The sequence below is a fragment of the Caretta caretta genome, chromosome 6 (assembly GCF_965140235.1).
Source record: "Caretta caretta isolate rCarCar2 chromosome 6, rCarCar1.hap1, whole genome shotgun sequence".
NCBI lineage: Eukaryota > Metazoa > Chordata > Testudines > Cheloniidae > Caretta > Caretta caretta.
Window position 1 is genome coordinate 77,865,272 of NC_134211.1, and position 16,603 is coordinate 77,881,874.

The 16,603-nt window shown below is 38.7% G+C and overlaps 1 protein-coding gene across 4 annotated transcripts in view; it reads right to left on the reverse strand.

Moving 5' to 3' along the window:
* STXBP6 (syntaxin binding protein 6) overlaps window positions 1-16,603 on the reverse strand; it is a 220,668-nt gene that overhangs the window by 60,660 nt on the left and 143,405 nt on the right. For all 4 annotated transcript variants that reach the window (XM_048854962.2, XM_048854958.2, XM_048854960.2 and 1 more), the window contains exons 3-4: window positions 7,094-7,224; window positions 1,689-1,854 (exon numbers count right to left, since the gene is read on the reverse strand). In XM_048854962.2, coding sequence (XP_048710919.1) covers window positions 1,689-1,854; window positions 7,094-7,224 — 297 coding nt within the window. The remainder of the gene's footprint in view (window positions 1-1,688; window positions 1,855-7,093; window positions 7,225-16,603) is intronic.

Sequence of the window (16,603 nt, forward strand, 5' to 3'; positions counted from 1 at the left end):
CGGCGAACTGCGGCCAGTGGGAGCTGCGATCGGCCGAACCTGCGGACGTGGCAGGTAAACAAACCGGCCTGCCAGGGGCTTTCCCTGAAGAAGCAGCGGACCGGCTTTGAGAACCACTGATCTAGATGACAGTTCACTCATCTACCATGGCACAACACTTGTAGGCTATACAGATGATTTTTAGCAAGTTAAAAGAGATGTATTTGACCCTTCATGCCACACAAATGTAAGTTTCTTCACTGGAAAATAAAGTCCTTGGGACACTAGTAGTGGGAGCCTTACTTTAGAAAAAGCTCCACATACCTGTCATCATTTTAACACACAATTTTGAACAACACTTTTTTGAGCAGGTCAAAATGACATGTTGTGATAAACAATTCTGCCCTAGATTATATTAGCACTCTCAACATTGCTACCACTGCTGGATCAGCATCAGGGTTAGCAGCAGTAAAAAGTTTTGCAAAAGAACAAACACTAGTGCAGAAAATGCCATTGTGAGTCAACAAGGTTTGTAGTGGATATTGAAAAGATACTGGTGTTGGGAGTCCCTGGGTAGTCTGAAGCTGGCACAGCCAGCCTTATGCCACCCTCTCCCATCACCAGCATAAAAGAGGCATAAAGAAAGGGGGGAGGCATGGCCAAAGCATAATGCATGGCAGTGATCTCCAGGCACTGCAATGATCCCTTGGACAATTAGTTAAAAAAGCTCTGGGTTTGCTCTTGCCACAGTTAAATGCAGCAGCCTTGTGGACCAGAGATGTGGAATAAACCCACCTCCCTGTATAACTTGGGTTTCACACCTAACACAACTCAGTCAGACCAGAGGACTGGGGCTCCAATATTTTGTCTTATACTTTCCAGTGATCTATGCAATTTTTTTGAGAGATCAAATATATGCTTATATAGTTGCCATAAGAAATTACAAAAAAAGAGCCAGCAATTATTGGGAGAGCTTTCTGCTCTCTGAAGCAGCAATTCACGAACACGTCTTAGAAAGGTGCTAACATTAATAATGCTGGTGCACAAACAGAGATTTTTGGCATTATAGAGTACTGAATGGGAGTGGTTATTGTTTAACAACAGTTATTCTAATTTAGCTCTTTCAGAAGGGGGGGGGGGAAATCAATGTTTGCTAAATGGAAAAGAACAAAATCAGTGCGGAAAGGAATTACTTTTTCAAGATTTTAAGTTGGTATTTTGAAGAACTGAGACAAAATGGGGAAAAATGGGACAGTGTTCTTACATCTCACGTATCTTAAAGCAAAATAAATTAAAACCTTGGGGGGTGGGTACCGGCAGGAAGGTTTTTCCAATAAAGTTACAACTCCACTTCCTTAGAGACCAAACTACTCAGTGCCACAGTTGAATGGTTGTCTATTCTACTGAGCAAACCAGCTCTTTAGGATGACTGATGTCAGCTCATAACCCAGTGAGTAGTGTTATGAGTAATTCCATCAGAAAGAACATTTCTATGGCAACTAGACATGGTTCTCTCTCTTTTGTGCAAATATATGCAACAGTTTTTACTTACAGAATCAAAAAAAAACCCACTTACACAGCACTTCGTATGTTCAAAACAATGCAGACACATTAACACAACCGTGTATTCAGTCTACATTATAAAAACAATAAAAAACAGATTGAAATACTTCTGGGGATTGAACATGAATTAATCTCCCTTTACTTACCTCCCATAATTTTAGACTGGCAGTTGATAAATTCTGGCTTCTTGTCTGTAAGGTAACGCTGACAAGTGTGGTGAAGAATCTGAAAGAATGTGGATTTTTCGGAAGCCGTGCTTGCTACCCATTGGTCAAAAGCATTTTCAAATAGTAAATCAAATTCTGGAGAATCCTAGAAGAAAAATAACATTTGAATCACTGGTACTATATTTTAAAACTGATTAAAAAGGTACAGTGACTCGAGTGAAATCCCTGCAAGCTGCATGGACACTTTTCAAAGGCACCATAATAGAGGCCCAACTTAAATGTATACCCCAAATTAAAAAAACATAGTAAAAGAACTAAAAAAGAGCCACCGTGGCTTAACAATCATGTAAAAGGAGTGAGAGATAAAAAGGCATCTTTTAAAAAGCAGAAGTCAAATTCTAGTGAGGTAAATAGAAAGGAGCATAAACATTCCCAAATCAAATGTAAAAATGTAATAAGAAAAGCGAAAAAGGAGTTTGAAGACTAGCTAGCCAAAAACTCAAAAGGTAATAACAAAATGTGTTTTAAGTACAACAGAAGCAGGAAGCCTGCTAAACAACCAGTGGGGCCCCTGGACAATCGAGATTCAAAAGGAGCACTTAAAGATGATAAAGTCATCGTGGAGAAACTAAATGAATTTTTGCTTCAGTCTTCACAGCTGAGGATGTTAGGGAGATTCCCAAACCTGAGCTGTCCTTTGTAGGGGACAAATCTTTGCAGGTTACAAATTGTCACAGATTGAAGTGTCCTTAGAGGAGGTTTTGGAATTAATTGATAAATTTAAGAGTAACAAATCTCCGGGACCAGATGGCATTCAACCAAGAGTTCTGAAAGAACTCAAATGTGAAATTGTGGAACTATTAACTATGGTTTGTAACCTATCCTTTAAATCAACTTCTGTGTCCAATGACTGGAAGATAGCTAATGTAACGCCAACATTTAAAAACGGCTCTAGAGGTGATCCCAGCAATTCTAGACCGGCAAGTCTAACGTCAGTACCATGCAAATTAGTTGAAACAATAGTAAAGAATAAAATTGTCAGACACATAGAAGAACATAAATTGTTGGACAAAAGTCAACATGGTTTCTGTAAAGGGAAATCATGTCTTACTAATCTATTAGAGTTCTTTGAAGGGGTCAACAAACATGTGGATAAGGGGGATTCAGTGGACATAGGGTAGATTTCCAGAAAGCCTTTGACAAGGTCCCTCACCAAAGGCTCTTATGTAAATTAAGTTGTCATGGAATAAGAGGGAAGATCCTTCCATGGATTGAGAACTGGTTAAAAGACAGGGAACAAAGGGTAGGAATAAATGGTAAATTTTCAGAATGGAGAGGGGTAACTAGTCGTGTTCCCCAAGGGTCAGTGCAAGGACCAGTCCTGTCCTATTCAACTTATTCATAAATGATCAGGAGAAAGGGGTAAACAGTGAGGTGGCAAATTTTGCAGACAGTACTAAACTGCTCAAGATAGTTAAAACCATAGCAGACTGTGAAGAACTTCAAAAAGATCTCACAAAACTAAGTGATTGGGCAACAAAATGCAAATGAAATTTAATGTGGATAAATGTAAAGTAATGCACATTGGAAAAAATAACCCCAACTATACATACAATATGATGCGGGCTAATTTAGCTACAACTAATCAGGAAAGAGATCTTCGAGTTATCGTGGATAGTTCTCTGAAGACATCCATGCAGTGTGAAGCGGTTTAAAAGAGAACTAGTTAAATTCATGGAGGTTAAGTCCATTAATGGCTATTAGCCAGGATGGGTAAGGAATGGTGTCCCTAGTCTCTGTTTGTCAGAGGGTGGAGATGGATGGCAGGAGAGAGATCACTTGATCATTACCTATTAGGTTCACGCCCTCTAGGGCACCTTGCATTGGCCACTGTCGGCAGACAGGATACTGGGCTGATGGACCTTTGGTCGGACCCAGTATGGCCATTCTTTTCTTATGAAGATTACATGTAGCAATGCACAGTTTTAATAAAGCTATGTAAAATAAATTAATTTAAATGACAGACATCCACTTTTATAGCTGGTCTGAAATTCTTTTTTCCTGAAGAAATTTTTGATGAAAATGAAAAGAATGTTTCTTAACGGAAATTGCAGGGGTATATTCACGTTTTCAATAAAAACTCAAAACTGAAACATTTCAGCGAAAAATTAGAGTTGTAATTCCTCATGGGTGTCTAGTGTGCTCTTTCTCCTCTATGAGTGGACTACAGTATATCACCCATAATGCAACACACTCCCCTTTTCGGAAGGGGGAGCTGGCAACATGGATTCTCTGGTTGTGATGCATTATGGGAGATTACTCCAAATGGACATTCCAAGCCATTGAGGAGAATAGGGACACAAGAAGCAAACTACAAGTCATAGTTTGGGTAGGTTGTCATGTTTCCTAAGAGGCTGCAGGGCTGATTCAACTTTGGCAGCGGGCAGTCAGTGAACAAAATACAGCCACATTCCAAACAAACACTGAGCCAACTGCAAAAAGAAACAGACTCTGATCATGTGATTTGCTTCCTTCATCTGACAATCTCGGACAATCCATCCATATCAAAGACAGGATATCATATATGCACTGATGTACAGCAATGAGCTACAACAGGACATGTGTTAGGCCATTGGTACAGGCTTCAGCTATGTTTAGCCTTTTGCCTACAAAGTGCTCCAGTAATTTAATAATGCATGCCCTGGCACGTCTTATTATTAGAGCATGTCTGATTATATTGAAAATTAAATAGAGAAGTTTATTGCACTTAGGATGACCAGATAGCAAGTGTGAAAAATCAGGACAGAGGGTGGGGGGTAACAGGCACCTATGTAAGAAAAAAGCCCCAATTATCTGGACTGTCCCTATAAAATCGAGTCATCTGGTCATCCTCATTGAACTGCATTCTTCCACTAAGAAAAACAGTTCCTGGTAGAAGGAAAAGAGAAAATGGTATTGTGTTTTCCATTCTTGTCAGAATATATTTAACAGTAAGGTTCCGAGTGGTTAAATGTTTCCAGACTGCTGCTGACAGGACAGCTTAGCACTTTTGGGCAGGGGCGGTCTGTTTCAAATGGACTTTTCCCTCTCCTTCCCCCTTATATTCTCTCCATACATCACCCCTACAATGAAACAGCAGCCTCCATTATCTTTTCCCTCTCCACGCACTTAGTAGAACGGGTGTATGGATTTTTTTTTTTTAATTTTCTTTTTCAGTAATGAGGTCCCAGATGTGCACTGAAAGGAACTGGTACACAGGTGCATCATCATTAAAAAAGATCATATGACCAATCAGAATGTGACATTAGACAATCTAGGAACTTAGCCATACTCAATGAGCATGTTTCATTGTATAATGAATTTGTTTTACTTTATACTACATAATGTTTATGACCACAAGATGTGATTTAAATCCCCAACTCCTAATGCTGCATACATTAATTTCTAGCTGGTGCTTAAAAAGGTTTTATCTTTAACTAGCTTGTCCTTTGCAAATCTGTCTGGTGCACTTAACACAGATAGAAATTCTGAAAGAAGAAAGACCCAGATAATAAAAAAACAGTGTTATGTTGAATTACATTCATGTACCACTTTAAAGACTGCATCTTTGCTCTTTGGGACTGTGACATTATCTGATTAAAATATAACCGTATAGATCATTGTTGCAACCACTGTTATATATTTGCAGCAAATCTTGAACAAAGGTTGTCAAACGAGGTGTCTATGAAAAGGTTATGATTTGCTGGTTATGATTATGCTATCTGTATGCTTGTATCATTTTTGTATTTGAAGTTATAATTATTGGCTCTATACCTGGATTTCAAATATTTGCTCCTGGGGTAATGCCCAGCACATCTTGGAGGGACTATTCAAATTGAGTGGCTCATCGAAAGAATGTTTAACTGACAGTGGACCATGGGAGACGTCTATCTACACTTAATGGAGTTTCCTGCTGTGACTAGGCAAAATTCATGGACATGTGACTTGCCCATGTGACTCCAACCTCCATTTTATTGCTGTAATTTTCCACAGTAAGAACAATGGAAGGCCCTCCACATGGGAAAAGCTACAAAAGGCCCTGAAAACACCTGTTCTGTCTTCAGAACTGCTTCTTATCTCTGGAGGAACTTTGCTATAAACTGAAGCTCTGAACAAAGGACTGAATGACCCATCAAAGCTGTGGATGTACTCCAGAGACTTGACTTAAGCCAGCAGTTTATACCATCACTGCTACAAGCCTGAACCAAGAACTTTGCCATTACTGTATGTAATTGATTCCTTAAACCAATTTTAACTCTCACCTTTCTTTCTTTTTATAAATAAACCTTTAGATTTTAGATACTAAAGGATTGGCATCAGTGTAATTTTTGGGTAAGATCTAAGTTATATATTAACCTTGGTGTGTGGCTGGTCCTTTGGGATCGGAAGAACCTATTATTTGATGAGATTGTAATGAACCACTCATCTAAATCCAGTGTTTTTGGTGGTGATATAAGAACTGGAATGCCTGAGGAAACTGCCTTAATGTTTTCTTGTTAGCTAGTGTGGTGAAACAGTAGTTTACTTTTGTGGCTGGTTTGGTATATCTTATAAAATAACCACCACTGCTTTTGGGTTGTGTTTGCCCTATTTTTCAGCAGTTCGTCCTAAATTTAGCATCCTCAGTTGTGACCCATTGAGGCACGGTTTCAGGGACAATGGACAGTCTACAGAGATTGCAAATTTGTTGGATTAAGGGGGAGCCTGTAAGGAAGCATTGTACCAGGAAAGAGAGAAAGGTCTGTGACCTCTGCAAGGAAGAGATTCAGCTGGCATTTGTAGGCATAGCCAGTTCCAGGAACCCTCCTTCCATACTCTCTCCACAGGTATTGGTCTATTTTATTGGAGGAAGCATCTAGGGATAGATTTTCAGGTTCTATATTGGATGCAGCTCCATGATGGACTGAAGGCCACCAAGAGTAGGCTGAGAAATGTGTTCTTCATAGGGGTAAGAACAAAGGGGCTCTTCTTTCCTTTTGAAAAAGGGGAAGAGAGAAGAGGAGAAAGACAGGACCAGATATGTAGGAGTGAAGGAACATAACAGGAGTGAGCTTATTCTGCTCAATCTTCACCTTAAAATCGGGAGAAAACATATACTGCTCCATAGGATAGTCAAGAGTTAGCACTTAAACCTGGGCACTTGAGAATACTTGCTTATACATCAGCATGCAAAGCTGGAAACTGTCCAAGATTTTTTGTGAGGAAGAACCCAGGAAGAAGGGGTAACAGTCATGATAGGGCCCCTTCCACCTGCAATTCGGATAGCAATAGAATGGCCTTGATCCTCAACAATAGAAGCAAAAATCCTAACAAAGTTACTTTCTCCTGAAGTACAACATACTCACCCGATTAGAGTCTATGCCATTAACCTGGCAAAGCTGCTCAAGCATCCACTGTGATCTCCTTACAAAAGACGTGGAACCTTCGAACTGTTTGACTTTTGTAATAGACGCCTGGGAGGGTTTCTTGTTTGTCACTGAACACATAAAAGAAAGCAAAAAAGTATAAATACACACATGCGTGCACGTGCACACGCACACACACACACACCCCACACAAAAACACATTTATGTACGGCATAGCATTAGCAAAGAAGCGTCATTTACAGAACTTAGGATAAAACAACTCAACACTACCTCAACGCTACCTGTCAGGAAGGCACTACTTTCCACAGCCTCAAGTATAAGGGAGGAAAAGGATAACCACAAGGACTGTAAAGCACTTTGCGATCCACTGATGAAAAGTACTATACATCAAAATATCAACCAGAAATCATCATTTTGGAGCAAGCACACAAAGTAACAGTGACCTGGCATATTAATAAAAAAGCAATGGATCCCTTACAACTAAAACAACAGGAAATGAAAAATAAATTTGGAGAAAAAGGGAGTGTGCAGAATGCCAGGAAACACAGAGACAACCTAGAAAAGCACACAGCAGAATGACATGGAAAACTTGGATCACCATGTCTGTGCAAAGACCAGGAGAAAATGTGAGTGAGTGGTTCTGAGTGAATGTGCTTCACTTGTGGCATAGAAACTGCGCTGAGGATGGAGAATGTAAGTTTTCTTCTTTTCAAAAAATAAATATGACTTGTATATTTGATTCAAAAACTGTTCCCTTTGTTGTAAGTAACCTTTAATGTATGTGCATTTACATTTACTTACTACAATTACAGCATTTTAAAGTTATTAATTAATTACTGCCTCACAGTCTTCCTATACATTAGCTAATCTACTGTTAAGATTACTAATGGTAGATCATTAGTATAACTTAAAGATGGGGCTTAAATACTACCTGCCTTATTCACTGATGGATTTTGCACATTAGTAAAGCTAGCACCATTTGGCCCTCAATACTGAACTTTGTATATGTTAAATGATAAAAAACCTCCTTTTGCAATTCAAGATGAGAAAATTTGCATTCATATTACAACACCGCAAGCTTTAGATTATACGTTGGTCCTTCTGAGCATACATCCCCAGACATTCAAAACTCACCAAGTCGGGCCTTGAAATATTATGAGATAGACTTAAAAATCATCAGATTAGAAAGACAGACAGACAGACAGAAAGATAGATTTTAGGTTCCTTGCACTGTATTTGCCTTCTCGTTTCGAAGACTTTAGGGCACATTTGCTTCATATTTGCATGCTTTTCTACAGAACCATAAGAGCCAGACTTCTTTTTTTTTTTTTTTTTTTTAAGTGAAAGCTGAGCTTCTCATGAAATAACATGACTCCTAGAGCTGACACTTAAAGACAGACACCAAATATAGTTTGGTTTTGTATTAAAAATATCATATACTATAGTTTCATGAACTGCAAGTTTTTTATTTTCTGGTTCCCTATAGTACTTAAAGGATGCTGGTCATTGAAGTCCACATGCCCTTGGTACCTGCCAATCAATGTCAGCTTTCCCTGGTTAGGGGGCTTCAGCTGGTGAATCTCAGCACTTCTAATAAGCACTGGGATAGGAAAGTGGGCAATGGGGAAGCATTCATGGAAGGCAGAGATGTACAGAAGCAGAAATCTTTCTTTTCCACCCACCAAGAGTCCAAAACTTAAAAGATTGTTCAAGACAAAAACTGCCTAAACCTTATTAACAGATATGAAATTTCATTGTTCAACACCATATACTCCTGTAAGCAAATTCTCTTGCTCTAGCATATCACATTAGCTCCTGTAATGGAAATATTCAAAATCTCCAAAGAGATGGGGACAAAGTTATTTCTATTCCAGTGTATCCTTGTTACAATGTTCTGTGACACCACAGTGATAAATTTACTTCCTTGAGTCTCTAAACATAAATATCAAACAGTGTGCTCTACAGGAGATGGACAGCAAGCCAAAACCTTGCCATATACATAACCTATTTCCAGTCTTCAATTTTAACCAATAAATTGGACAAGCAACAAAATTTAGCATGCTAGAAAGGGAACTATGAGTATTTGATTGGCATTTTTATTAACTGTGTTCCCAACATTTACACATCGTTCTTTACTTTTTAACTCCTGTGCCATGGGCTATATTTCCATCCAGGATCTTCACCTGCTTTAGGCTCTGGCTTTCACACTGGTATACAGAATGTGCCAGTGAACATCTGTAAAATTGTCTCTAATTCATTGCATTACTGGCTGGTCTTTTGGTGATTTTTCCTGAGTGAACTCCAAGTGGAAATTACAGAGACCCTCTTTTGAGATACATATGATGTGACAAAAATCATTGTTTCCTCTCTGATGCCATGTCAGGATACATATTCCTTATTGGTAAAACAAGTACGATACTTCTCAGGTCCAGAGGCATTACGAAGTTCCTTATAAGCCTTTATGCTGTTAAATGCTTCCGAAAACACAACCAAAAAGTTATAGATCTGTGTCCTTGTTACCAGTTAAATATTCTTATTCCTATACCCTTTCACTGGCTTGTTGCCCATACCTTGGCCTATACACTCATTCATTTCTTCCTCCTCTTGTATTTTTGAGACAGTGAAGCAGCAAGATGGTAAATTCTTCAAATAGCCATGTGCTGTTTGCCCACCTTCACTTGTCCTTTAATGTTACTGTGGACTTTCATGTCAGTGATTGATACACAACCCTACAGAGTCTGCCAGTAGTCCCTAACATAACAACCTACACTGATTTAATATGCTCAACATTTAAAAAGTTTAGTTACTTATTTACAGTATATAGTCAACACATAGTAAACTATATATAATAATGACAGGTTTCAGAGTAGCAGCCGTGTTAGTCTGTATTCAGAAAAAGAAAAGGCGTACTTGTGGCACCTTAGAAACTAACAAATTTATTTGAGCATAAGCTTTTGTGAGCTAAAGCTCACTTCATGGGATGAAAGCTCATGCTCAAATAAATTTGTTAGTCTCTAAGGTGCCACAAGTACTCCTTTTCTTTTTGTGTATACATAATAATGACAGCACTGTCCATTTCCCTGGATATTTCATAAACTTAATTGAATTTTGCACTAAAAAAAGGAAGTAATACAGGCAAAATACAGTTTGATATTTATTCTAGCACAGAACTCCCTAAATTCTCTCGCTTGTTCAAATAAATAGGTTCCATATACTTCAGAATAAAACAGAGATCATGTAAATAAAAACCAAGCTCAACTGTAACAAACAATATACTGACTATACTCCAAAAACATTAAGAGTGGTGGGAACATACACATTAGACTGCCGTTGCACTTAAAAAATATAGAAAACCATGCAACTTAAACAAACACACTATCCTCAGTGTTTTGAAATGTGCTTAAAAGATTAAAGCTAACTTTCAAAAACAGGAAAAAAGGCTTCCTGTATTAGACTCACTCCCTAAACACATAAAGGAGATGTCTTTTTTGTTGATGTAAATCATATATATTTTTGACCTCTCAATAAGAAATTTAGGAACCATCTTACAGTTTTTAAATAACTATATGAATACTTTGTTATATCTTATTCCTGTCTTCTACTTCATATTTCTGTTGCCTTATGTTGTCTTCACTCACTTGAAAGTGCATTATATTATTATCCCTGCGTTTCTCACAACGCTATTTTGTAAATTCACTGTGCTGGACAATCTGGTTATTTAATAACACTGTGTTATTACTGTTTTCCCCTTGTCCTCTGGATTACCTATATTTCTAAAATCCTTTTACCCCCTAGTGTGCCTGAAGCAGAAACTGTGAAGTTTAGGGAGACTTGCTGTGTTTTTTGCTTTCAGATGCTGACATTTAAATCTCTCACTTTTTGATACAGTATATAAAGCAGCATGTGAAATTGCAGAAGTATGCATTTTAAATCAGATCTTCTATAAACATACTACTGAATAACTGAACAATACCAAAAAGTTTTGTAAAGAACCAAAGCTTTGGTCAGGCAGTTTCTACTAGTACATAATACTTAAAAAACAAAACAAAACAACAACAAAAAAAACCCAATACCCCAAACCCTGTCTTCCACTGCCTCCACAACCATCAGATAAAGGGTTTACATCTACATTCATTAGTTGTTAGGGAAAAAAATAAAGTCATTTACCTTTACTATAACATTGTCACAAATCAATGTATCTGGTTATAAAAAGACATGGCTTTGCTGGTGCATTTGAGTAACAAATGAAGACCTTTATCATATGAAAAGTTCTAGTCTTTTGTGTAAATCTCAGATTTACACACACACACACACACACACACACACACCCCTATTGTTTCCTAGTTACAGGAGAGATTCAGTACAATAACAGAAAATCCATTTCTACGAGAATAAGGACAGGCCAAAACCCCACCACCTATATGCTTCCCAAGGCATACAGACAAGGAAACCCAGGCAGACCCATCATATCTGGCTACGGTACTCTTATTAAAGTAATATCAGGACCCACAGAAACCATTCTCAAACTGCTCACCACACAAAGGACCAACTTCTTCTAAGACAAAACTGGTTTCCTCCACAAACTCTGCAACATTGACAATCTACCTCAAAACACAATTCTTGCCACCGTGAATGTCACTATCCTATACACCAACATCTCTCACAATGACAACATAGCTACCTGCTTCAAATATTTACAAGACAATGGACAGACAACTTAAACTCCCTCATAGACTTCCACCACCTCCACTGCAACAACCACCACCCATCCATTAAATTCCCTCTGGAACACTTCCACACTAGCATCAACTTCCTGAACACCATGATCAGCTTCAGCAATGGCACCTTACAGACAACTACATACAAGAAACCCATGGATCACCACACCTATCTTCATAGATCCAATAACCACCCCAAACACACCAAGAAATTGGTTATCTATGGCCAGGCACTCAGATACCACAGAATATTCTCCGAGGAGAACATAGAGGATACACGAGGATACACACGTTAACACTACTAAAAACCACCTTCCCCAAACAAGGATGCTCCACCAGAGAAGTAGATGGCATCATGGAATGGGCCACCCAAATACCCTGAGAAAACCTGCTTCAGCACAGAAATAACCCCCCCTCTGATCACACACCCCTAGTTGTTACCTACCGCACCACACTGGAATCCATAAAGGGTATCAAACAACTACAACCCATACTCATCCTGAAAGAAATCTTTCCTGAACCCCCTCTTCTGGCCTTCAAACAAGCCCCGAACCTCTCTAAGCTCATTATCAGAAGCAAGCTCCCCCAGACTAGGGGACACCAACTCAAAAGTGGCACCAGACCCTGCCAGAACAACAGATGCAAAACCTGCAGACACCTCTCCACTGCTCCAATGATTAACACCCCCCACAACATACCTTTCAAGATCTATGGCTCCTACACTTGCCTAACACAACATATGGTGTACCTCATCCAGTGCACTAACTGCCCCAATAACAAGGAGGTTGGTGAAGCCAGAAAATCACTACAACAATCCAGAATGAACACACACAGGACAAAAGACAAAAACATCATGTCACCTATAGGTGTACACTTTTCACAAAGTGATCATTCTCTATCTGATCTATCAGTCCTCATGCTCAAAGGAAACCTGCACAACACATTCATGAGCCAGAGAGCTTAAAATTCATAACTTTGCTAGGCCCTAAAAATCATGGTCTTAAGAAATAGACAGGATTTATGTCTTATTATAACAATCTGTGACCTATTAACTTACCTTCTTTTCCTATGACAACAGGGGTGTTAACTGACCACTTCACCTTGAATGGTCCCTTATAAGTCGTTAGCGCATATTCTATTAAACTTATCTGTCCAATCTTGTATTTAGCTATGACACCGAGTAAGTTTCCCAGACTTGAAGAACTCTCTGTAGCTTGAAACCTTGTCTCTCTCACCAACAGAATTTCGTCCAATAAAAAGATATTACCTCATCCACCTTATCTCTATAATATACACACACACACAGACATCACTTTTCCTTAAGGTATAATAAGGCCCAGATTTAGCATTATATTTAAGCACTATGGTCCACTTTTGAAGAGCAGCACTTCTACTTCCATAGATCAGAGCCTTAGTACATGAACACTATTCTAAATCCTCATTCACAATATGAGCCAAAAGCTGTCATGGTACATCAACCGTAAAAACAATGTTCCATAAAAAACATTAGACTCTTTTAAAATCTGATGACAGACTACTTTGATTTATATTCATTTAAAAAAACAAAAAACAAAAAAAACAAAACAAAAAACGTGTTGCCTGAATCAACAAAAAAAGATAGTTGGCATAACACTGGAATCTTGTTGATGCTGTTCATTCAGCTGATGTAAGCCAATATTGAATATTAGAAAAAATGAAATCCTTGGAAACAGTTCAGGACAGAAGTAGTGATTCTAAACATCCATTCTGAAGTGCTGATGTTACAGGTGATACAGTACTGTATGAAAGAGGGAGATTATTTGATGTGTTTCCTTAACATTCTTTCAAGACTATCTACTACTACCCTAGATGGGGTTTCCAGCTCAGACGAGAAAAAAAAGTTTGGAAAGTGTGTTCCATAGGTCAGTAACACATGCGATTGACAAACGAGTCATTTGAAGTTCATCAGTATGAAACAACTTCAGTAAGCTGAGCCTCTGCAGAAGAAAGGGGACAAAACAAACCTCCATAGGACATTCCTAGATTCAGGAGAACATTTCTATACCAATTTAGCAGAGCATTCATATCACTCCATTCATAAGGTTGTGGATTGATGGATTCATGGTCATTAAACGTAGAGTAATCAAAAAGACAGGTTCCAAACATCGATATTTGGGCAGGTCTTGCTAGTAGGAAACAAGATCTATAAGTGGTGGGAAAACCCACCAAAAATTCCATGCCAGCTCCTTACCCTTCTCATGTTGGTTGATCTCTTCAATCAACCTCTTTACACCACTTTTTGTAGTAGGCTATGCTGTGGAGACATGAGTGTTCGAAGATACAGCTCATTAATGTTAGTTACTCTTTGTTTAAAAACCCTTTACTTCCTAGAAATTCAATTTTATCTTAATTGGCATGATACTCTTGGAATACTAGCTGTTCTCTCTTTGGGTCCCATTGACCTTGAACTGTCACATGTAATTGAACAGATCTAGTTATTATTTCTCCTTGCGTGTGTTAGTAGTTAAGACAAATTCTAAGCTAGAACTTCCAGAATGCCCAAAAACAATCTTCCTGTCCCCCACCAAACGTATTTAAAAACAACTTGAACATTTCCTTTAGAGCATGACAGCTTGACAGTGTTATGACAGACATTACACAAACGTATTGGCAGATAGGAGTGGCATGCTGACTACCTACTCATTACTTGCTTTGCAAACTAGAGCATAAGAACGGCCATACTGGGTCAGACCAAAGGTCCATCGAGCCCAGTAACCTGTCTTCTGATTGTGGCCAATGCCAGGTGCCCCAGAGGGAATGAACAGAACAGGTAATCATCAAGTGATCCATCCCCTGTCGCCCATTCCCAGCTTCTGGCAAACAGAGGGCAGGGACACCATACAGAGGCTAGGGACACTAGCAGCGCTTTCACACAAGCTACAGAGTGGGTATGAACTTCGCCAGCATCCTGTAAGTCTTGGTTTTTTTAAAATCAGTAAAAATAAGTAAAAAATCATTTTGTTTCTGTTCCTTGCTCAGACAGATACAAATAAATATATTAACTCATTTTGTCCTTATTTCTCTAAGCATGTCCAATGCTTTCTGTAGTTTAAACATCAGCATTCTATGCTATGGCATGAGAAGTTTGGGCTAAGGGTAACCTCAAGGAATGGTGACATGCTATGGAACTCTGAACTAGGTTAATATACATCACGAAATAGCAGAAATCTATTATGGAAAGGCGACAGTCATTCCATAGTTAAAGACTGTGCTAGCTTCTTGGCATTAGCCTGAATTTCGGCATCAATCACATGATGAAAAATAAGCCACAGTATCAAATGTAAGAAGGTTGCATAGGTTTAAGAGACATGCATCCAAGAAAAATATTGTTTCAAAACCAGATCAGAGACAGCGGTAGAAATATATAGATCAGATCTAGCTTCTTCATATTGTGCCAAAGTCTTGTAAATTGTTATGACAATTTGACACAAACTGAAACAGAAACCTCTTCTAATTCTGGCTCTGAAGCAGTAAATGCAAACCTCCTCGCCACACACAAAATTAAAGTGGTGCAGATATGAGGCTCCAGGTTTGACCCATGTGTCATTTAGAACAATTTTATTTATTTCTTCTGTTTTCTGAACTGTAACTGCCTGATTTGAAGCTGCTTGTAATAATTTATGAATAATACAGTCTGTTTGAGGTATTGTGTTGTTTACTGTATGCACAAATTGAGTTAATTCACTAACACGTTTGTCAGGAAATGCACCCAGAAATGCGGGGGAGGAGGGGAGGAGAAGAGAGATCCTGGTATTCACTTCTCTACAATCACTTCAGGGAAAATACAGAGCTATCACTTTTAAAGTTCACCTTGACACCCTGTTGAGCCACCCAAACCAGTGTAACAAGACTCAGGAGACACAGGAGATGACAAAGGACTTTGGATAAAAAGGCAAGCCCCCGCAAAGACAGGAGCAGAGACACTATTGGGGAACCGACTGACATCCAGACCCCAGATGTCAGGGTAAAACATATCTGCCTAAGTCTTTAGGAAAGACAGACACACATATAGACTGTTTAATGTTTTATAAACCTCTTATGCCTTGCCTTGCTCCGACTGTTAAGATTAAATGACGCTTTGTTTTAAGGAAGACTGGTGTCACTCTATTCACAAGCTCCTGAAGGGAAGAACGCAATAGAATCTGCTAGGTAAGCATGGCTGGCACACATTGTAACGTAGCACCCGGTCTGAGAGTGGGAGAATAGCGGGATTCTACCGTATGGAGATAAAGGCAAGAGGCCTCATACTTGAAGGGGTATACTCAGATCTGAGACAAGCAAACAATGATGCAACTAGCCCTGTATAAGCACCTATTTCCCAAATTGGAACCACAAAATAATGCAAAAGCACTACTCCATGAATATATCTATCTATCTCAGACTACCCCCACCACAGCAGCCTTAGAAAAAACAGAGAAATAGGGTTCATTAAATCCTGGCTCTGGGGGACCAAACATTTTTTAACTGGACCAATTTTGAAATACAGGTTGTTGTTGTGGAGGTTTTTATATTTTTATTTTTTTAAAATCTGCTTTTGAGGTCTTGATTTAGGATTGATGCATTTAGCTATGTAAGTCTTTACTTTGGAATAACAGATCTTCATTTAAAAATTCATTTTATTTTTTATTCAAAATACACTGTATGTAAAGTTCAAATGTACTGACTGCTGAAGATTAACCGCAGGCAGTATGAAACTCTAAAATCCTTTAGCTAATCAGAAATTCTATAACAA